General features: G+C 36.4%; 1 protein-coding gene across 4 annotated transcripts in view; it reads right to left on the bottom strand.

The window, feature by feature from the left end:
* Positions 1 to 777: 777 nt before the first annotated feature.
* The window catches only part of HERC2 (HECT and RLD domain containing E3 ubiquitin protein ligase 2), a 104,969-nt gene continuing 83,364 nt past the window's right edge, over positions 778 to 22,382 (bottom strand). For all 4 annotated transcript variants that reach the window (XM_048324842.1, XM_048324832.1, XM_048324848.1 and 1 more), the window contains exons 77-93: positions 22,178 to 22,293; positions 21,854 to 22,052; positions 20,530 to 20,744; positions 19,536 to 19,713; positions 17,710 to 17,871; positions 16,531 to 16,622; positions 15,514 to 15,653; positions 14,329 to 14,516; positions 13,474 to 13,671; positions 11,701 to 11,784; positions 7,263 to 7,404; positions 6,276 to 6,470; positions 6,066 to 6,178; positions 5,011 to 5,201; positions 3,159 to 3,264; positions 2,415 to 2,627; positions 778 to 1,776 (exon numbers count right to left, since the gene is read on the bottom strand). In XM_048324842.1, coding sequence (XP_048180799.1) covers positions 1,504 to 1,776; positions 2,415 to 2,627; positions 3,159 to 3,264; positions 5,011 to 5,201; positions 6,066 to 6,178; positions 6,276 to 6,470; positions 7,263 to 7,404; positions 11,701 to 11,784; positions 13,474 to 13,671; positions 14,329 to 14,516; positions 15,514 to 15,653; positions 16,531 to 16,622; positions 17,710 to 17,871; positions 19,536 to 19,713; positions 20,530 to 20,744; positions 21,854 to 22,052; positions 22,178 to 22,293 — 2,805 coding nt within the window. In that variant the 3' untranslated portion in view covers positions 778 to 1,503. The remainder of the gene's footprint in view (positions 1,777 to 2,414; positions 2,628 to 3,158; positions 3,265 to 5,010; positions 5,202 to 6,065; positions 6,179 to 6,275; positions 6,471 to 7,262; positions 7,405 to 11,700; positions 11,785 to 13,473; positions 13,672 to 14,328; positions 14,517 to 15,513; positions 15,654 to 16,530; positions 16,623 to 17,709; positions 17,872 to 19,535; positions 19,714 to 20,529; positions 20,745 to 21,853; positions 22,053 to 22,177; positions 22,294 to 22,382) is intronic.

The following is a 22,382-nucleotide window of genomic DNA, read 5'->3' as shown; positions in this document are numbered from 1 at the left end:
CTAACGTATTTCAAAATACTGACATCTTAACCACCAACAGTTTCACCACTATACTGAATATCAAGTTTGTCTCATGAAAACTTAGTTCATGACCACAGTTAATATTTAAATCTAGTTGGAGCAGAAGTCAAATGCACACACTGAACAAGAATGAATCCACTCATAATTGTAAAATGTTAAATTGTAAAATGTTGAATACTCACATATATCTGTCCTAATAATTACAGAAGCAATGGTATGACATCACCTACTAATAGATTTTAAAGTAAAATACTAGTGTTCTGGCACAATTAATCTTACTCTCCTGTTTTGAAAAACTAGTGCATACCTATCTGTGTGGTCAGGAATGTGTCATGATCAACATGTCACGTGCCAATGTGTCATGACCAGGCCTTGTAAAGTGACTTAATTTTCTCATTGATACAACATTACATGAGTGTCATCATACTCCTCTCATGTTCAGGTACTTCATGACACCTCTCCCTTACACTTCCTCAAAACTTTTTCCCAAGTGTCCATGAATAAAGTCACCATTACTGTCAACAGTAGCCTTAGGAACAACTGCATAAGCAAGGTGTACCTAATCACTACAATTAACACGTTATCTGAACTTGCTCAAGTTTACTGTAGCTCACAAAACGTCTCTGGCAATGCACCTACTATTGGTGGAGCAGTTTGGTCAAAAGCTGTAAATTGCAGAAACATTTCTTAGTAGAGCTGTTTCAATGTTCATCCCATGTAGGAGCTGCATTACAGTGAAAAAACACATACTGGTTCTTAATGTGGCAGAACTTTTATTTAGAGGGAAATTATAACTTTTGCATTTACATGGCACCAATTATATACAGTACACTTTCCATGATAAGAATTATGATGCTTTCACAGAAAGGTATCAAATTTGAGATAAATAATGCATAAGCTAAAATATACAAACCAGGGGTGGAGGTGAAACTATTGGCCATTTTTAATTATCTATATAAGAATTTCAAGGAATAATGTTTATTCAATGTTCAAAAACTTTTAACAAACTTCTAGTAAAGTTAATTGAAATATTTATAATACTATTCCATTGTTGCACAGTATTTCCAATATACAATCAAGAAGATGCACAGAACACAACACTTAATATGAAAAAACCTATTGCACCCACAATTTAAAGGTTTCACTGCCTTTTGGATGCTGCACTACCATATTTATATAAACATTTACAACACTTCAGTAAACACAAAGGTTCTAAATGTAGTGCAGCATTATGGGGGGCCATTTTCAGCTCTTAAAATAAATGTTAAATGCCCATATACTGTGCCATTTATTTTAAGCTGATGGATTAAGCTGTAATCCTTAAGTCCTACTGTGAGTAGCAAACACACTTTCCCCATGTTCAGAAGATTACCACCCCTCTGACTATATAGTCTCTGTTCTGAAACCTGAACCATCCTTGGCTTCATTGTCATTTTGGCATTTTGCCTCAGTGCTTTTAACAACTATTCCTTGTATTACTTTTCAATGGCCTGTTAAGTAGTCCTGTGTAGAATCTGAAGCAAAAGAATCTGCATCTTCATTATCAGAGTCATCACTACTGTCATCAGCGGCTGGCTCTCCCGTCAGCGCTATGCGGGCATAGTCATCAGTGTCTATGGACTTGCAGAAGTGAATGGCATACTTCAGTTTTTCCTCTAGTACCTGCTTACAGGAATACCTGGGCAGCTTCAGGAGAAAGAAGCATGTGTAGGACTCAGGAAGGAAGTGGTCTGGAGGATTGTATTTATCCAATACCTGTTAACAAAAAAAGAAAAAAAAGCATTTTATTTTTGATTCACTGTCCAAAACACAAGTAAGTATTGAAATAATTACGGGATTTTTTTTAGCAGCATGTTGTATTTTTGATTCTGACGCTGAAGTTTCTTAGAAGAACAATGAAGAGGCCAAATCCATTTTTTCTACGCTAAATCAATAAATAAAAACAGACATGTATGAGCTGCTTTGACTATGAATATGTGGTTGGGAACAATCTAAAAAAGACTGTTTTACTTCAGAAGATATCAAAAGATGATTTCAAGATTGTGTGGTTTTAATTTAGCTGGAATTATTAACTAAACTGAATGAAATGCTAAATAAAGGCCAGCAAAAACAGTTGACTGACTACAGTGGAAAACGATCAAAATTCACAGAAACAAACGCCTGGGAAATTAAATGAATATCCACTTGTCCAAGTCAAGAGAGAAGAATAGTTCTATACGTTATATAACTGTTATAGACATTATTTTTGTTTATATATAGACATTATTTATGTTTAATCTGCAATGTAAAGCTGAAAAACAGTTTAATGAAATCAGGCTGTTATGTCATGCTGCTACTTCTCCACTACCAGCTTTTTAAGATGCCTCCAACTTTCCCCATCCCACACACCTTACCTGAATAACAAAGTCCCTCCCCCTAAAGTCTGCAATAGTCCTGGGCAGCCTTGTTCTGCCCCACACAAAACGCAGGAAGAGAGATCGCTCTGTGTTGGAGAAGGATTCCATCACTTCCCAGAACCACTGTATCAAGGAAGCAGTTGGTTCAATGCCTTTGTAAGTTGCTACAGATTTCAGGAGATGAAGTGGAATATCTGGGCTTCCACATACCTGAAAAATAAAATACAGTGATAGGCTACACAAGTCTGATCGAATCAATTCCAGGTGATTTGTTCCCTCCCTTCCTTTAAAATATTTAATCAACTTTTACACTGACAAACTGAGCATTGAAATATTTGAAATGCCATGCATAGTCCCCATGTACAATAATACTGAATATACATCTTCCCATCAGGCAACAGTAATGAATTTTTTTCATATTCCTGAACTTAGGACAAGTATCTCCAATTTACTTCCTAGATCACTGGCATGAAATCACTGGCATGTGGGGATGTTTTGGTGTTGCTTGTTTGTTTCTTCCTGAAATAATTCATTACATCACTGCTCAGCTATATCTAAATAATTTTACTAACACAAAGAGGGCAATTAAACATTTTCTAGTCTTTCCTTGAACTGAATGTTTCAACCACACAGAAATCATTGTAAACAGCATTTAATGTGGGGTTTATATTAGTAAAACAAATGAGTGAATAATCTCACTCCAAGTTAATCTGACAGAAGTAACAGAGCAGAAATTGATACCATAGTTTCCAGTTCATATCCTGTAAAGAGTGAAAGCAGAGGAACTGGAACAACACGGGCCATCCCCTCACGAACTGCTGCAACCTGTTCATCAAATTCATGAAGCCTGCAAAGACACATTTTCAGAGTTACTGTGAATGTCATTTCTAGCAATTATTTATAGCAATTACTGTGTTATCAAAGCAGCTTTAACCATTCGCCCCAAATGTCCAGCTGTGTACCAAGGAACATTAACAAACATTTATCACAAGATACTTGACTTTCTACACTAATTGCTATTGCACAGCAAGCTCAGTATGAGGCGGTATCTCCCAATGTTTTACATATTTTATTTCATACATATTTTAGTTCTGTGCCTGGCAAAAACAAACCAATACCCCATTTGGAAACAATATGCTCTTGGAAAAGGAGCAGCTGGATCTTGAAACTCTAACTTCAAACATTGTCAGCACTAGACAGACATTATGGTAAAAAAACTGGTCTGAACTAAAATAGGAGGTCTGAGGGGACAGTAGGGTTTTTTATTTCAAGACAGGCACAGGTAAGTAGCATTTTGCTGCTTCTGATGCCACACATGATTTGTGCTTTGCTTATTTTTTTTCCCTGTCAAGTAATTTCTGAGATGTTTTACAGAGCCCTCCAGAGAGACACATCTCTCACAAGTGCTGTCCTCAGGCTAGCCATCACCAAAATAAACAACGATGCCAGGACAAGTTTGGTCTTTTGCATGCACTTTTCCACATGGATTCTATGCATGTGCTAGTTTTCCCTCTCAAGGGCTTCAGAGAGTTAAAAAACTTGATACTTAACATAACCTTTAAATTATTCTCCACAAGGCCTTTTAACTGTAAAATGCTTTAGAATTGCTCATGTCCTCTGAGGACAGCCGGTACTGGCAAGACAGCAAAGCCATTTCTTCAAAGGATTATCAGCTCCAAATGAAATCTCTCTCTTTAATGTCAGAAGCAGGTCTAAGTATTGGTTCATAACCATTTACAGTGGGGGAAAAAAAAAGAAAAATGAAGGCTGTAATTCACAGTTGTTGGCAGACACTATAACTACAAACTAATAAGCAAGTATATAAGGCTCTGATAGAGTCTTGCTCAAGCACTCTCTAAAGAAGAGTGGAATGTGGTGGAGTGAATAAAACAAGCCTGAACCAGTTTCTTATCCAAATTATCTAAATTCACATATTTCAGTAGGCACTAGGCCTACTGCTTCAGATACAAGATGTTTATGATTGTTTCTGAGATGTACTCATCTAGATGAGCTACCTGGCCACATAAGCAACCAAAGGCCAGTCTTCTCAAACACTGAGCAGTTATTTCCCACTGATTTCTGTGCAGTGTTCAGCTTTTGGCACCCATAGGTGCGCATCAATGTCCTACCCAAGGAATGAACACTCTGGTTTGTGCATTCCGACCCAGAGTAAGAATTCAGCCGATACTGCCCTTGACTGCAGTTGATGACATGAAAAAGTATGAGTGCAGCAGTACTAGATCTAAGCTCTTTTCACAAAAAGCTTACTGATCAAGCCTATTACTTTAGCTCATAGGAAGAATTAGATGCATGGGATATTTCTCCACCAGTAAAACTGGCTGCCAAAACAGCTTTGTTGGGACACGTCTAGACCCATACCTGCTCGTTTATGTTGCTTCCTAAAAATGAAGTTTAAGATTTTTCTCCTTGGATACAGTAAGTGAAATCAGAACATCAACACTGTAATCACATGAAAATATTAAAATACTTGTATGTAAGAGGGTAAGGTAGCATATTGTTTAAAAGCTGATACATATTTTTTAAAAGAAAATGCATATTGCTATCAGTAATTTTAATGATTTATTCAACAAACCTGTAGTTTATTGCCAGCCTCACATATTCTGCCCTATTATCCAGTGTAATATGGGTGTACTTGGAACTCAGCTGAATATCTTGACCACTTGCATTAGGCACAGTGAATGGGAGGCTCATAGCTTCAAATTCTTCTGAAGTAGCTTCATTGTCTCGAATGTACATAAGCCCAGGAATGAAATCTTTATCAACCTTTGAAAGTAAGAAACGCGAGTTAAAGTCAGTTTATTAACACTATACAACAGCATCTCTTGCATGCCAAAAGCAGTGCATCGTGTGTCACCTACCAAAAGCTTTGACAAATGCCTGACCACAATTCATCTAACTTGAATTCAAAGCCATAAAATTTCATTAGGTTGGATGGGGGAAAGCGCACATATTCTAGATTTCAATTTTTTTGGAGGGCAAATGCCCTCCAAAAGAAACTGTATCATATAAGAAAGTGGATTTAAAGCTTAAAAGCATAATCATCCCTACCAGCACTGGGTTTGGTACAAAAGGAATCCCCTCACTGACAAGTAAAGGACTCAGTGCTTTTACAGTGAGTACATTTCTACATGACAGTATTTGAGAAGGAACTTTTCTTCATAATGAAGACCTAAGTCTTACTCCACATTTACTGAGCTCAGTAAACAGAAACTGAAAGCTTGTGAAATTCAGTAAGTGAGCACAAACCAGTAGTAGTTTGAACTTATTTTCTTTTAGTTCAAAACAGTGCAGGCCCGTGCCCCCAAATCAGTTATTGCATCTTGGTACAACAGTTAACAGCTACAGAAAGGTCTACTGGGAACTAGGAATTCAACCACAAAGATTGTCTAGTCAAACCCATGAGAAGATTTCAGAATGCTCTAGAATTCAAATAGATTATTTAACCACTCTTGAACAACTTAAATTTACAGTTTTAACAGTCAGTACAAATCATCCTTGGCTCAGAATATAAAAGGCCAGTCAAAATACAATCACATAAAAACCAGGGAAACCAATCACTTGAGAAATTTATGCTGGAGTCTGCTTGTCTTCTGTAAGCTGCATCCTACCCTCGAACTTCCTTCTCACCTCACTGAGATCAGCAATTGTTAGGTTCATTCCTGCAAGCTGTTTCCACACTGGCTCAGCCAGGTTGAGGCTCAGAGGGCTGCCAGTCCGGATAGCAATGCCCAAAAGTACACCTGTAAGTTTTAACATAATTTATTAGTTTTGTTAGATTCCCAATATTCTGACTACACATAAAGCACACAGAATATCAGGAAGTTGCTAAGAAATTACCAAGAAAGCGAAACATGTTCATATGCAGTAGTGACTTGGCAGCAGGATTTAATAGGAAACAATCTCTGTTTGCTCCAGATTCATCTCTTCCATTTGGTGTCACAATTAATAGAGGGGTCAGCCCATTCTGAAGTTCTTCACACATTTCTGCTATTGATTCACTATAACCTCCACCACAATCATCCACAGATTCACCTTGGAGAAGAAAAAAGGCTCAAAATTAAATATTCCTTCAAAAATAACTGAAGTATTGAAACAAACTATATTTTCTCTGTGGGGATAATTGAATAAACAAAAGTTTATTCAAAAGCTGCAGCGTTATATCCCTTCATATGAAAATGCTAGAAGTTTGGCTCTGTATTTGGATGCTTCCAGTTCATTGCAAAATGTATTTTTTAGGAGATTATATGACACATCACAGTGCCAAAAATACTATTTTGACAGAGTGCAACTAATATTTTGGGCTATATGCTAATAACAATAAAATACAACAGAAATAGAAAAGGCATAGTGTTGCTTTGTTTTTCACGAGTGGCATTTTAAAGTAGGTATGTTTTATTTAGCCCATATACAGTAGATAGAATGGCACTTCGATCTAAAATATTTTTCATTAAAAAGCTCAGTGATAGACGAATTGTAAAAACTACCCTACCAGTAAAACTAGCAAACCAGGATTATTTACCAATTCAGACAGCTGAAAAATTAGGTCTAGGTTTTGCAGAATGTTTGTTGATAGCAGAATAGCTGCCCCTGGAACCTGAAGAGAACTACACACACACTTCCATAAATCTTGAGGGGTTTTACAAACTCATTTTGAAAGCTTTTTTACTTCCCAACATTTTAAGCACCTTCCTCTGCCTACACACATACACTGTTTTTCTGTATCCCTTCCGTCCTTCCTTCAGGTTCTCCAAAAGAGTAAATCCCAAGAAAACAGTAAAGTTAAGTGCAAAGCAGGAAGGGGTGGGGTGTTGAGAAATTTCTTACCAACAAACTTGACTTTCCAAACACGATGAGGAAGCAGAAGGCTATCGGGGCTAAAGGAACTCATTTTTGCACACATCTGTCCAAACACTGACTTCGTACCATCAGGTCCAGCCAGTCCTCCTTTACTCCTGGAACGTTTTACCTATTGAGTAAGTACATTATAAAAGTCACTGTAAGAACATATTTCAGCTGGCATCACTGGGCAGATAAATAAGGAATTTTCAGTTCCCCCAACCACCAACACCTTATCTTTAATTTCCAAGAGTTCTTTGTTCATCTGTCACTAATCAGGACTACATTTGTTCATCTTTAAAGGAAAATGGAAAGACAGAGGGATAGCAAGGATGAAGTCTAATGATAAAGACTTCTTTTGTTTCTGAAGAAGCAGCCAATGACTTGGCAACTCCTTTTAGTTAATTCATCCTATCTCTATACATAGATTCAATTGACAAATCTGAGTAAGTTTTTCCACACATGAGAGAGATTAGAGACTGTGCTGTTAGCCAGAAAACTGGGTACGTGTTAGTCTTATATTTATTAATTGTAATGACTAAATATGCATCTATGATACTCACTGGGAGCCTCTAAAAACGAGTAAATACTATCAAAATATGTATGTATATAGATACACAGGTAATGTGATCTTAGGCACCTACAGAAAAAGTGTATTTTATATTTGATGGAGATCTCTAAGATTGGCATGCAAGTAAATTTCCACGGATTTTGCTGCAAGAGACACACACAAAGAGGGTAAGAATACAAAAAGTATTTCACCAGTATAGAGAGGAAAGAAATGGAAAGTGAACAGAGAGCTGGAGAAACACAAGGGGTTTTTTTTTCCTCCTTGGAGTTCTGCAATTTATATTCTCAACCTGACTGCAAAGGGACTCCTACATGCACACAGATCACCAATATCTGTGAGACTGTTCATTCAGAAATAACCCAAACTTATCCCACTAACCTATATTTAGTCACACTACAAGCTACAGTGCATCTCAAAATCCAGTTGTTCTCATGCTGCATATTTCTGATGGCTTTGGATAAAAAACCCACCAGATTTCTTTCAGGTTTTATTGAAAGGCTGAGAAACCTAAATCCTCAGATGTAAGATGTTCTCTATCAACACAAGCTGGTTTTAATTCAATAGAAATCCATTGAATTAAAGAGAGAAATTTGGCCAAGAAGTTTTAAATTGAGAAACTTTGTATTAGTCTTGAGCAGCTTGAAAAATACTGGTCATCCCATGAGACTCCGTTCAACCCAGAAGAATTCTCTCCCAGAAGTTGGGAGAAATCTAGTACATAAAGCCATGCACTCAGACACCAACAAAAAAGGTTTACAAAAAGACGACAGCTTCTAAGTTGGAATCAGCTAGGAAAGAGAAATATATACAGTTATCAGGTAAGACAGACCTATGAAGAAAACAAACACAATTCAAAGATATGCCACAAAATCACCAGAAGAGGTAGAGAAGTAACAGTGTAATAATTATAAAAGCACAGACACAGTTCTCACCTGTACCCTGAGTTTCAGTTTTCTATGCTCAAACTTAAATGCTACAGAATAAATAAGAGTACAAAAAGATGAAGAGTAGAGGAAAGACTATTCTACACAAGCAGACAAAAAAATCTTAGCCTGATCAGTGTAGGAAAATGAAGGCTATCATGAAATGAGTGTTCTTTGCAAGTACATTTGATAAGGGAGAAGACAATAACCAGGAAGGAGGGATGTTACTTAATTTGAAATGACACTCAAAAAGAACAAATCATTAATTCATTCACATGCTGTGCCTACTTTAAGATCAGATCATTTTTACTCATCATGTTAGTGAGATTGCTATAACCCACACTGCATAAGGAGTCCTTGTGAGGAGGAAGAAACTGGTCTTGAAAGTGGTACTTCATATATCCATACATATCACATTCCTCCCTTGACAGTAAAGAACATTAAACCAGGAGATTCTTTGCCATATTACATTCATGAAAGTAGACATTCTCCATAATAAGTGAAATTTGCTTCCTTTTGAAAAGGAAGAAATTCCTTTCAACTGCTGTGCAAAGATATGTTTTAACAGCATTATGGAAGTATCTGCTCATAGGTCAAAACACACTGTCCATTTGACACTGCATGAATTACACCAGAACTTAAACACTTAAGAAAATCTGATCTGCTAGTATGAGGGTCAGTAAGTAAAACTGAGCACTGGAACCCTGTCTAGACACACAACTGTTAATTCACTTCTGGGTTAGTTTTTGTCTGCTTATATTACACCTCTCCAGAACAAGGCCCAGGTGCTGTTTTGGAACATTTTACTTAATGACTACTCCCGAAAAGTAGTATGGATAAACCTGCATGAAATTTGGTTTCTTCTGCCCTATGTAGTCCTGCAACAGCATCCCATACCATCTGCGTGCATCCAAGTTTGCCCTCATGCTACACCTCAATGCATAAATTACCTACACTCAATTTTATGCTACAGAAACACCAGGCTGGCACTTAGTTGAGTTACAGCACAGCCATCACATTGTTTTTCACACACCCTGAGCAGAAAAAGTACAGAAAACTACCCTATCTCACTATTACAAGGCTCCCAACAGAAAAGACCCAGGCCCAAGTAGTACGTAAGGTGAATGTGATCTACTCCAAAGGAATCTGGTCCCTGTAACACTGGACCCTGCCAGGAGAAGGGAGTGTTGGTTTGCTCGGTTTTACACTGCCATTATCTTCAGTTCTGGCATTTCCAAAGAAACCACTAAACAGCAAGGGATGCTGAGGATGTATTGTAAAAAAAAAAGTCAATACCTGGAAAACAAGTATGAATTAAAAACTCCTCTGTTTATTTTTATACCAAGGAAGATGAAGTGAATTGACAGCACCATGTAATCTATAAACTGCAAAAAGAGTCTTCTGAAAGCCAAGGGGTCTTAAAGCCCAGCTGCACTTTAACTTACTACTGCAAATAGGATGAAAAATTTTGACACTGATATTTAACTTTTTTGTGACTAGGTAACGCAGCTTAGAATCTTCAACTGAATATTATAAAGGATTGAACAGTTTCAGAATCCACATTTTCATTCAGAGCAAAAGCTAACTCTAGAAACTATAAGCCATACTTAGTTCCGTGTAATCAGGCCAGATTAGGAACATGACCTTTTGTAGTCTTCACTTGACTAAACTGGCAGTTACAGCAATATTTTATTTCCCCCAGAAGGTACAAAGAAGGGAAGCTGCCAATTCTTTTCTAGGGTTCAAGACAGATTTAAATAGCAAACTGAAATACAAGAGCAAGCTATCTCAACTGATGAAGGAGGACACTAGGAAACGATCCCAAAACCTACTCATCACTTACTTCCTGCTTAAAATACCAGCAATATTTTTTGGACTTTCTGAATTCACACACTTAAAAGGTTATTTAAAAATCTCTGGTACACTCTTCAGCTTCCCAAATAATACAGTTGGACTCAATAAGTAAAAACTTAGTGACTGTATGATTCTAATAAACTAGAACAACACATTTTAATCACAGAACATTAGCAAGAAATTTTAGATGTCCACAGAACATGGCAAAGAAGTAGAAACAGGGTCCAGCCAAAACAGGATGTATTTTTTGTTCACTAACAGAAAATAACAAGTTTGAATTTTCACAATTTCTTCACTCTAACCTCACAAACGGTAGATTTTCTTACTTTTTGCAATATTAAGGTGGGAAAAAAAAAAAAGGAACAAAAAAAATGAACCCACCACAACCAGAAAGAAATGCCTAAGGACTCTAAGATCAGGCTGCAGTCCATTTAAATGAAAACAATGTTTTACTATTCTGTGTTACAGAAGTATCCATGGAAAAAAGACATATCTGGCCTAAGGCACAACATTACATTTTCTGACATCAATGATAAAGAAAAAAGCCCTTTTGTATCAAAGACATCTGCAATCAATATGACTACATGTGATGACCAGCAAAGGACAAGAGTTTATCAGCCTGAATTTTAATTATATTCAAGAGCTTTCTTTCCATGCCTTTTTCTTTTTCTTACCTTTCGTTTTCTGTTTTGAAAGCAACAGATGAATAATTCAGCTGAGCATTTGGAAAGGTAAGAAAAGCATCAGAATCACTACTCTCCTAAACTATCTAATGGAGTGAGTTCTGAAAAGTCCTTTGTCAAGCAGGACATACTCATTAAGACTCTAAATGATTCACTTAACATTTCAACAAGTGTCATCACCCTCTCCCCAAACAACTACAGTATGGATAAAAACATACTGAAATGAATATAAGCAGTCCTAACTGCACTCACTTCTTTATTGTTTGATTCTCTGACAAAAATTCAACTCTTTAGCACTCAGATACCAAACAGGTAAAACAAAAAGAGGGCTTTGACCAACACAGCACTGTGGGCTAAACATACAGAGAGTAAATCAGAACTTCAGCTGAAAATACCTGTATCCTGTTGAGCTCTACAACTGGCCCATGCTGACGGTCTCTCACCATAGTTGCTTGCACAACTTTTCTGAAAGCTGCCTCCTAAAAAAAATCCAGATAATGGCAAAACTGAAATCAAATCAGAACCCTGCACATATTTTGCAAATAAACACATAGTTCCACCCAGGAAATAAAAAAGCAACAGAATATGAAGGTGCAAGATGTTAGCCAAGGATCATGTTATTTGTGCTAATATGTTTCATGTCTGAAACAGTGGGGATACTGAAAAAGTAAAGAAGAAAGTCCCATCTGTATCACCCAAAACCATGGCTTGAAAGGTTGCACTGCACCCAGATACAATTATTAAGCAACCAACATATATCTGAGTACAAGCATAAATTAGTTTATACCAGAAAAATATAAGGATATAGAGAATAATTAACATCAGAGAATGACAATCAAAAAAGCCAAAGATGAGATCATCTTGCTATGGAAAGCAATAAACAACAAATAAAAATTTTTAAAAAACACCTTTTCATGCAAATTCAAGTAGCTGAGGTTCTCCCACTAAATATTAGGATATAATTTTACAGTCAATTTCAAGAAAGATTAAGAAGATTTTTAAGTCTTTAGAATCTCTGAAGGTAAGCTTGTCTTAAATGCCTATATATGAATATGGCATTACAACCTCTGATGCCTTGTGAGTGCTTCTGAGGTCTTTATTCCTGATATCCCATTTTACCTTATGTCTGCAGCCTTTCTGTAACTATTCTGCAGACTCAAGCAAATTAGGTTGAATGTGCCTCCTGCATACACATTCTTATATGTAACATTATGTACGTAAGGACTCACAATTAATAGCATTAACAAATAAAAAGCTCACGAACAGAACAGCAAGGATTTCCTTTCTAGTTTAGGTTTTGATGATTTCCCTTGGTCTGTGAAGTATGGACACAGCTTGCTTGTTCTACTACACAATTTTACTGGAGTCTAGAGAAAGAGAACCTGAGACAACAGATACTAAGAAGTCTAGTTACAGGCCATGTGTCTTAGTTAAGGACACAGAACAGCACTTAACCAATTCTCTTTTCTAAGATATCTCCCAGCAGATTTTGTCAGTTTGTATAATGGGTTTTTTTTTTCAGTTAGACAAATTACTATGACAGTGAGAAAATTCAGACCCCAAACCAATGATTATACTGAAGGCAAATCATGTTTTTATTGCTTATCATATCTGAAGTTTTGAATAAGTGTTGCAGCTTTGAAGCATTACAATTATCTACATTTTCTCATGACTGACTTGACTTAACTATAAAAATACCCTTTATTTACCACTTGAGACTGAACTCCTAGGTATTCTGTCTTCCCTTTTAGCTCAGTCTAAAACAAGCTTGTAACTCCACAGAGCTTTCCATCTGCTAGTATACCACCTGACCTTGGTAGCTGAAATACAAACAGGTATGAATTGGTCATTGTCTCCTATCTTACATTTTTTCCAGGATAACATTTACTGAATACTCTAGAAGAATTCAGCTATACTACAAACTAAAGATTTACAGTGTAAAGTTATTTTTGAGATCAACACAAAAAAGCACTGTGATGAAGAACTGAGAAAAACACTGTAGAAAAAAACACAAAGAAAGAAGTTTGCATCATCAGAATGCAAATATCTGATACACAGCTTACAGAACAAATTGAGACATACAGCTCTTTTTTCCTCAGAAACAACTTAAACAGTACTTCTCCGTTATGGTTACAAATCTCTCCCTTAGAAACATTCTAATAAAATACCTTTCCCTGTGATATCAGAATTCCCCGTAATGTGTCAAACCCAACTGAGGGTCCTTGGCCAGTTTCATCAAGTCTTCCTTCAAGATCAAACATTGGAATGCAAGGGCAGAAGAGTTCTGAAATGTGATGCAGCAGCAGAAGCCTGTTTCTTAATGAAATGATGGGAATTTCCTGCAGATGATTGTACTCCATAGGAACCTAGGATAAGGTAATGATATCCAAATGTAACTTAGAATTATTATATACTTTATTTTATTCAATAGAACAACAACCCTTAGATTTGTAGGTAAACTCGTATTAGAAATGCAGATATTTGCTTATTCACACTGTCAAAACTTCGCATGTGGAGTTCAGTTGTTTATAAAAGATACTAATAGTATCCATCTAAACTGAACCAAGTATTGTATGATGGCCAGAATACAAGTGCTGTTCTGTATTTTACAATTTATCCATAAACAAATAAATCTTACATCTTGTCATCACTACTTCCAGGCATAGCTGAAATGCAGAATATTCAAAAACAAGGCTTCCCAATATAAAGCAAGCAACTAAGAACTCCCTTGGAAGGCATAACATTTCCACAGCTCCAAGGCAGAATTAAATTCCTGCCAATTTTCATACTGAGTTACTGTTTCACATTTGGATTAAACACTGAATGAAGAGGCTTTTTCAGCTCAGAAAAATGGAATCCTTTGGAAATACAGAAGTAAAACAAAGTAACTGGCTCAAACTTGAAGTCAAACTAAAGCACTGAGCCTATGCAGGGATTTGGAAAGGAAATACATCTGCTGAAAAGTCAGCAATAACCACATTAAGTATGTTTAAAATCTCAATTCAATAAGCCAAAAATATTACCTGTGTAGGGAGCTTGCCAGCATTAGCAGGTTTACTGGTTGACCAAGCTAAAGTATGTGCTGAGCCACAGGCTACTCGGTTGATCTTCTTACCCTGAAGTGCTGCAACCAGGCGTGGTCTTTGGATGGCATTAGTTGTTCCATCTCCAAGCTGCCCTTCATCATTATCTCCCCATGTATACACTTCCCCTAAACCAATAAAAATAATTTATTATCCTGAAACTAATATACAAGCTTTTTGCCTTTTAAAATTTTTATTAGCAATTAATTAACCAGATAAAGCCTTGGGCTGTAAGATTTCTAGGACTGTCGGCCATCCTGAAATCCACTATCTAGTGCAGATAAATCTTGATTGACATAGTTAGGTCCACAGTCTCTACAGAGCAGCTAGCATAAGATGCATTTCTTTCCTCATAGTTTGTGTAACTGAAAGGTTCTGTTCCAGAATAGAAGATGGTAGAGCAGAAAAGTAACAGAACATCAGGAACAGCCTGTATTTGATAGTTTCATAGCAAAAGCAAAGCCAATATGAAAAAATAAAAATTTAAAAGGCTTAATATTTTTGTATGTATAATAAGCTGTATTACTAGAGAAGATATTAAAATAGGTGCTTGCTGTTGCAAGATAATTGGGAAATACTTTTAAAGTAACAATGGTGTTCTTGAACATTCATTTTCTGTAGCTATAATTCATTACTCACATTCATTTTCTGCAGCTGTATTTCACTAGCACCTATAAAACACTGTTATGGTGCAAACTTGTTATTTGTGGGACTGAGTCTGCTACAAAGAATATTCACTATCTCAACCTCTTATGTAAGAAGCAATGTTGTTTGTTCAGTGCTTCAGTTAGCAAGTTAAACACTTCAACAAACTCACAAGACCCCGCAAAAGCCAAATCCGTTCAATGCCACTGCTTGACCATTCTGTAATTACCTTTAGAGCTCTATATTTTTCTTTGATCATCAGTGCTTATGCAACTTGAATTCTTTAATTTTTATTAATTTAGTTCTATGTGATCACTTTAATTTCTTGCTTGCAACATCTGCAAACACAAAATATAACCATGCACACAGAGAACCAGTGTTTTTAGCAAGGACAACCAACCAACAGTTAACTAAAAGATAAAGTTTCAATTTTTTTCAAATTCAGTGCTAAGAACTAAGTAAATTATTTGATTTGTATACCATCTTCAGTGCAGCAAACACAGTGCAAAGAGCCCGTAGCAATTGCAATAACTTTCTTTCCTTGAAGTCCCTGCACTTGTCGTGGTCTTCTAACATGGTCATCAGATCCATGGCCTAAACGGTGATAATCTCCCTTGCCCCTGCACAGAGAAATAAACACTTAAAAACTGTGTTTTAACTGTGGAAAAAATATAATGATAGACTATGTCTGACATTTCACCTGTAGATGTACTTACAAAGTCCAATACCAAAATACTGTCCAAACATTCAACATTAATCATCCCTACTTTATATTGATGTGATTCTGCTGACTCAGTACAGATTCTTACACCTCCAATACAATGTTGTTACTTAATCTGTGTAGCTCCTTTTACCACTTTTCCAGGGTGTGGTCTTATCTTTCACTCTTAAAGGAGTCAAGTATTAGAAGCATTCATCTGCAGAAACAGTGTATTTACTGATCTCAAGGACTGGAACTTCATACAGTTTAAGGACACCAAAATGTCATATAAACAAGGTAGCTGAGGGAAGTTGGAAAGGTATTTTGCTAAGCCTTTTTAAACATTTCAGTCTAGTAGTTTAAACTACAAAATTTGGAATGGTGTAAGGAAGATTAAAACAATGAATTCTAAAATCAAATTCCCAGACCACAGCCACCACAAGCTAGACACAACTTTGATAATACATGAGAATGTTATTTATGCTATCACCTTCCGCCCTGCATGACACTTCATGCTTATAATTCTACTGACCTCCTTAGAAGTTCTGCATCTTGCAGTGGTCAATGTCTGGAATGACAACCCTGTGCTTAGGTTCCAAGACAAAACACTTGGATTTTTCATTCATGGCACCAGAAAATGTTCCCCAAAGTGGTAGATTTTATTACTAATCAAGACACAGAAACTCAAAAAACTTTTGAAAGAGAAGATCAAAACAGTGAAAGAAGTGTAACACTGATACTTGTTACAGACAAGGTGACATCTAACACTGTCAAAATAACTAATACAGAATACTTACCATGTATATACAGCTCCAGATTTGGTAAGGGCCACAGAAAATTGTGATCCACATTCTACTTTAACCACTCCAAGGCCTGTGAGGGAATCAATCTAGAAAAATAAAATCACATGAAAATCAAATGAGTTAATTAAGGAGACTGTAGACTGAACTGCCTGAAGTAAAATATAACACTAGTGTATTTCTATATGTGTATTTACAAATTGAAATGTTTATGTAGGTAATTTAGAAGAATTCCACTCCTTTAATCTTCCTACCATTTACTGCTTAAACACTAAGAAGGAGCTCAAATTTCACAAACTGTTGAAGGTCACCCCTAGTACATTTTTCCCATAGTTACTCCGCAATTGCCCTGAATAGAAACAATAAGGTTTTGTCTACAAACACTCATCCTTAGTTTGTATGACATGGATGTGATTCTGCTGACATAATAAAAATATTTTTATCTCCAGCAGACTCTTCCTATTTATTCTATGTAGGACCTTTTGCTGCTTTACAATCAGTCCTATGGGACTCAATGATGAAATATAAACAAGCTATTTTCACATTATGTTACATCATGCTGGAAACATTCGGAAACAGAACGGGGATACCTGTATCCAAGTAATTGTGTTTCTGGATTTACGATCTACAATCCACTGTGCATAGCTATACACAGTGATAGACATTTCTCAAACACAAAAAACATTCATCTTCATAACAAATGTTGGAATTCAAATTTAATGGCTACATGGATTTCATATGTAACGTGAAAAAATTCCAAGTCAACCATGCATTCATAGAAAGGGTTGAATATAAAGTAAGATTGCTTTCCAATTAATTGATACCCCTTTCTGGAATGACCTTATGACTATTGTAAACTTATTAACACAAAAGAAACATGAAGATTTCTTGGCAAAACCTAATGTTTTGACAGGAATCAAAATTAAAACGAGAAATATTGTTTAAACCAGCAATGTTTTTCAAAAAAAAAAAAAAAAAACCCTTCAAGGTCAACTTTAACAGCCAGCACAAAACTTAAAGACTTGTTATTGTAGCCTACAAAGCTCATTCTTAAGAACCACCAGAAGAATCCTGATGTCCCAGGATGGGTGAAAGTTTGTACACATTGACAAATCTGTCTTCAGCATTCTCCACCAACATCATGGTTTCTAAAGAAATGAAGTTACACAGAAATACCTTCATTGGTACTTTACAGCCATCACTGCCTCCTCTCCCAAGTTTTCCATAATCTCCATCACCCCAGGACCAGACTGTATCATCATCAGTGAGGCACAGTGTCTGTGCATCCCCGCTGCCACAGGCAATATCAATCACACGGTAACCCTGGAGAGCTTCCACCTGGAATGAAATCACTCATTTTTGTTCACCATAAAAGACTCAGTCATTTCGTTTCACAAAAGATGACAAACTCAGCTTGGAGAGGTGAACTACAAGTCTGAAACAACACAGGAACAAGGAAATAAAGGCACCTCTAAGAGCTTTGCTCTTTTCAAACCAGCAAATGAAAACCAACTATGTATTTTAAATACAGGACTTATTTTTTTTAATTGGTGAACTAGTTAAATTTTTTTACCTAAGTGTCAGGGAAAACAGTACAAAACCCTAAGGTTACTGAAGACTATATTCTGTTGAAATAATTTCGGGCTCTCTGGGCCTGTACTGAATACAGTAAGGGGAAAAAAATGTCTTATTTTCAAATAGTCTTTCACTAGTTTACAATTTTTGAGCACTCGCATCATAATCTGAATTTAGTCGACGTCTTTTGAAATGATGCCATCTAGTGATGAAGCATGGGATTTGGAAGGACAAAGTAAAAGGTTGGTGACCCACATATATCACATCCTTCCTATCCTTGCCACTACTTGAAACAGATTCCAGGTGGCACAACCCATCATCCAAAGCAGCATGAAACTTCACATATTTCAATTCATCTATAGTTATCTATTTTCATACACACACAGAATACAGGGTGGGGAAAGGAAAGGTGGGCCAACCTTGGGTTTTGGGGGGGTCAGGGGAATGAGAACAACTGGATACAGGTGTTAAGGTCCCAAAGGGGACTAAGATGCATGATACCTCATCTCACAGATTGAAACACTGGAAAAAGTTAATGTTTGTAACAACAGAAATAGATACACAGAGCTATGAATAAAACTAACAAACTAACATTTGGTTTGATACAACCAATGAAAACTTGGCCTTTGCTGTATTTTCAGCAAGTGAATGCAGGAAGCAAAATGAACTTTCATTTCAAAGACAGGGCAGTTTTCTTAATACCATTACTTTAACTAAAATCCCTTAAAGAGTCTAGTTCACAGGAGTACAACAGTCTGAATTACAACTGTCAGCTATTAGTATTGGCAGTCTTCCTACTTTCCACACTGCCCAAGTTCTCAGACTTACCACTTAAGAACCAAATGAAAACAGCTACCTTCTTAATCAAAACTTGCTTAACGTTCCTTAGCAAATAGCAATCAAATACTTCATAATTACTTTGGTTAAATTCTTATTAACTTAGTGCATACTTCAGTAACGTCTCAGTATTCAGTTGTGAGAATTAAGAGCATCATTACTGTGTCAGGAGAAAAAAAGCAGTTTACAAGTGACTCAGCAGCTATCACTGTAAACACTGTTATATTTCCCAAGAAGTAAATAATGAGGAAACCCAGAAAACAACGAGCTCATTTGTTACTTTCAGTGCAAACTACTCCTGTGAACAGGTAGAATTTACTTACTATGGGGTGGGGTTTTTGATTTGGGGGTTTTCTTTAAATCTCTAAAATAAATTCCTTATAAGCTGTTTGGTGACCACTAACAAAGTTTTGCAGCTCCTCTTTCATTTTATCCTTTCAGTCATGGGAGCTTGTTCATTTCTTACAAATACATGCCACTGTTTTGCCCTTTCATTCTTTGTATGCAGAAAGGCATAAATATATGCCTATATTATAAATCAGAAGATATGAACTGGACAAAGACTGTTGAGTGCTCCAAAGGTTTCTTACCAGTTTAGGTTTTAGTTGGTCCTCACTATCTCCATGCCCAAGGCGTCCATATCTTCCCTTTCCCCACGTGAAAAGGTCTCCTGCAGCTGTAATGCAAGCACTGTGGGCTCCCCCAGCAGCAATGTCAACCACTTCTATGCCTCTCAGAGACTCAATCACACGAGGGCGATCACAAGGGCTGAAATGAAAATGTCTGTCTAGACAAACTTTTGGGATAGACCATTCACATTCACCAGTATACGGAGAGAAGCTCTTAAAATGAGAATGAGGACACCTAAAATCGCTGAGTATTTGCTTTATACCAGTTTAATACCCTAAAGATTTAATTTTAACTAGAAAAATTCATTCAGATTCATTTAACTAGAAAAATATTTCATTCAGAAATAGAGACAGAGGCCTATAAAAGGAGTAAGTATTTAACCACATGTTATATTACAGAACTACAGATAAACTGAAACTACAAAGCCACTTTAACTAAAATCTGGTAAAAACTAAGCATTTAGCCTGGAAAATCAGTCCAATTTAAGACACATCACCAAAATTTCTAAAATGTACCAGTATAAAACATATAATTTAACCCCCATGAACTTAAGCATTCTTCTTATTTGGATCAGAACATTATCGTCTCTAACACAATAGAACCTCTCCCTTAATGTCGGCAACAGTGCATATGAAAATCAGAAGGACAATAGCAGTTTTGCTCCCAAAAGTATCTGAAAGTTCCACATACCTACGAGACAGATCCTAAAGTAAAGCCATGAATTTTAGCATCCACAGATATGTTAGAAGACAATATCAAATAGAAAAATCAGATAAACTGCTTATCTGAAAAATATGATGAGGTTCTCCAATTTTAAAGTGAACGTTTCCACATCACTGCTTTCTGCTGACTTGTGCATATAGGGAGTACTCATAGAGCACTCTTAATATATAGCAACTGTGGTAAGTATCCATTTATAGTTTTTTTTAAATAACATTTCAAAGTGTTACTTGCCTTCGGTTTCCATGACCAAGTTTGCCATCTTCTGCTTCACCCCAAGAATAAACTTCTCCCTCAAAAGACAATGCCAAACAGTGCTTTCCTCCTGAGTTCACTGCAACTTTCTTTATGAACACATGTTGAATGGATTCCAGTAAAGTTGGAGTAGAAACTGACTCCGTTCCTCCAATTCCAAGCCTACCACCTGCTCCATATCCAGTGGCATACAGCTTTAAAGTAAAGAATAAAATTTAGTTTTGTTTGCCTCATGCAGAACATTCCCTAGAAATGAATTCTAGAGAAGAATTCTTTATTCTTGGAAAATAAAGAAATATTTTGAAATATTTCACCTAAAAAACTTTGGGAAAATGCAGCTACATTCAAGTCAATAAGAACTCCCACTGATGTAATGGATTTAGTTTGAAATACTAAAGCTTATTTTGTAAAACTATCAAGAGACCACAGCTTTGCTTGATAGCATTACAAAATCATCTATGACCTGTAGCTCTCCGTCCAAGCAGCGTTATTATTGTTTTCCATCTTCTGTAGAATATACACACCTAAACACAGTTGTTTCTTTCCTTCCATCCCCTAAATACAGTTTTAATGTCTGATTTTCATTTGTTTCATCTCTCTGAATAATTTCTTTCAACAGAATGATGTCAAGAAATGTCATTAATCTGCCCTTTACCCTTCTGTGAATTATTAACAAAGATAATATTGACCCCAAGGAATCATTACAGTACCTCACTAGATGAATGTAACTGTTACATAAAGCTCTAGCTAAAATTCTCCATCACATCCTTAACAGCTCCCATCTGTATAAAAATAAAAATTTCGAATTCATGAACTGATGTTTTTCTCCTATACCTTACACTAAACTTCTGCATTAAGATTCCTTTTCGGTCAGGATTTGAGCACCTGGAAATGAGATGCTGCAATATCTAACTTACATTAAGCCAACTGTGAACAATCTCAGATTATACCTCTCCCTCGTCAGCAAGAAATAATCACCCCTGTTTTAGGGAACTCCGTGAGCATGCTGCTTGTACCCAACTTTGACAAAATCAGATCATATTTTTGAACTGAGAACTAAAATATGTTTCTTGTTTCAGCCATTTAATGCTATAGCAGTAGAAAGTACTGGTGGAGTTGGCACAGTTCAGATTCTTAAAGAAAGAAAGTTACTAACTACCAACAACAACAACAATAATAACAATAACAATAATAATAATAAACCTGTGCTATACACATTACTTTTCATTTAGCCAAACCCATTCTGACTGAGGGTGAAATATTTCAAGGGAATGAAACAAGCAATCATTTGTTGCATCCTTACTTTCCCATCAGCAGTCACTGCAAACAGAGTCTGTTCACCACCAATTAACTGCACTGGTCTGAGGGTGGCTAGAGCTTCACATGGAGTTGGGACTTTGACTTTTGCTCCTTCAATTCCACCAAGCTGTCCTCTGTGATTATGACCCCAACCATAAATAGTTCCACTGCCTCCAGCTGAAAGTGTCCAATCATCAGGTCGTCTGCAGAAAATGCAAGACAAGCAAAATTTTAAAAGAGCTTTTTAAAAGTCTCAAAAAATACAGTTTATCATTGTACAACAACAAAGCATCACAAGACCAAACCAGTAAAAGTTGAAAGAAATTACCTATTCATCCACTGGACAAGCTGCTCATCCTGTTCTCTCTTAAAGATGTCATGGCACTCATGAAGAACATCCATATTTTCATTATCTGCCATTAATTCTCGGATTTTCTTTGCCACCTGTGAAATATTTTGCATTAAACAACATAATTCAAATTACTGATTACGCCTACCACAGTTGGAATAAAATAATTCAAACTCAGTGTATC

This window comes from Corvus hawaiiensis, chromosome 2, assembly GCF_020740725.1.
Source record: "Corvus hawaiiensis isolate bCorHaw1 chromosome 2, bCorHaw1.pri.cur, whole genome shotgun sequence".
Lineage (NCBI taxonomy): Eukaryota > Metazoa > Chordata > Aves > Passeriformes > Corvidae > Corvus > Corvus hawaiiensis.
Note: the sequence above shows the minus strand (reverse complement) of the source record. Positions and strands in the feature narration are given on the sequence as shown.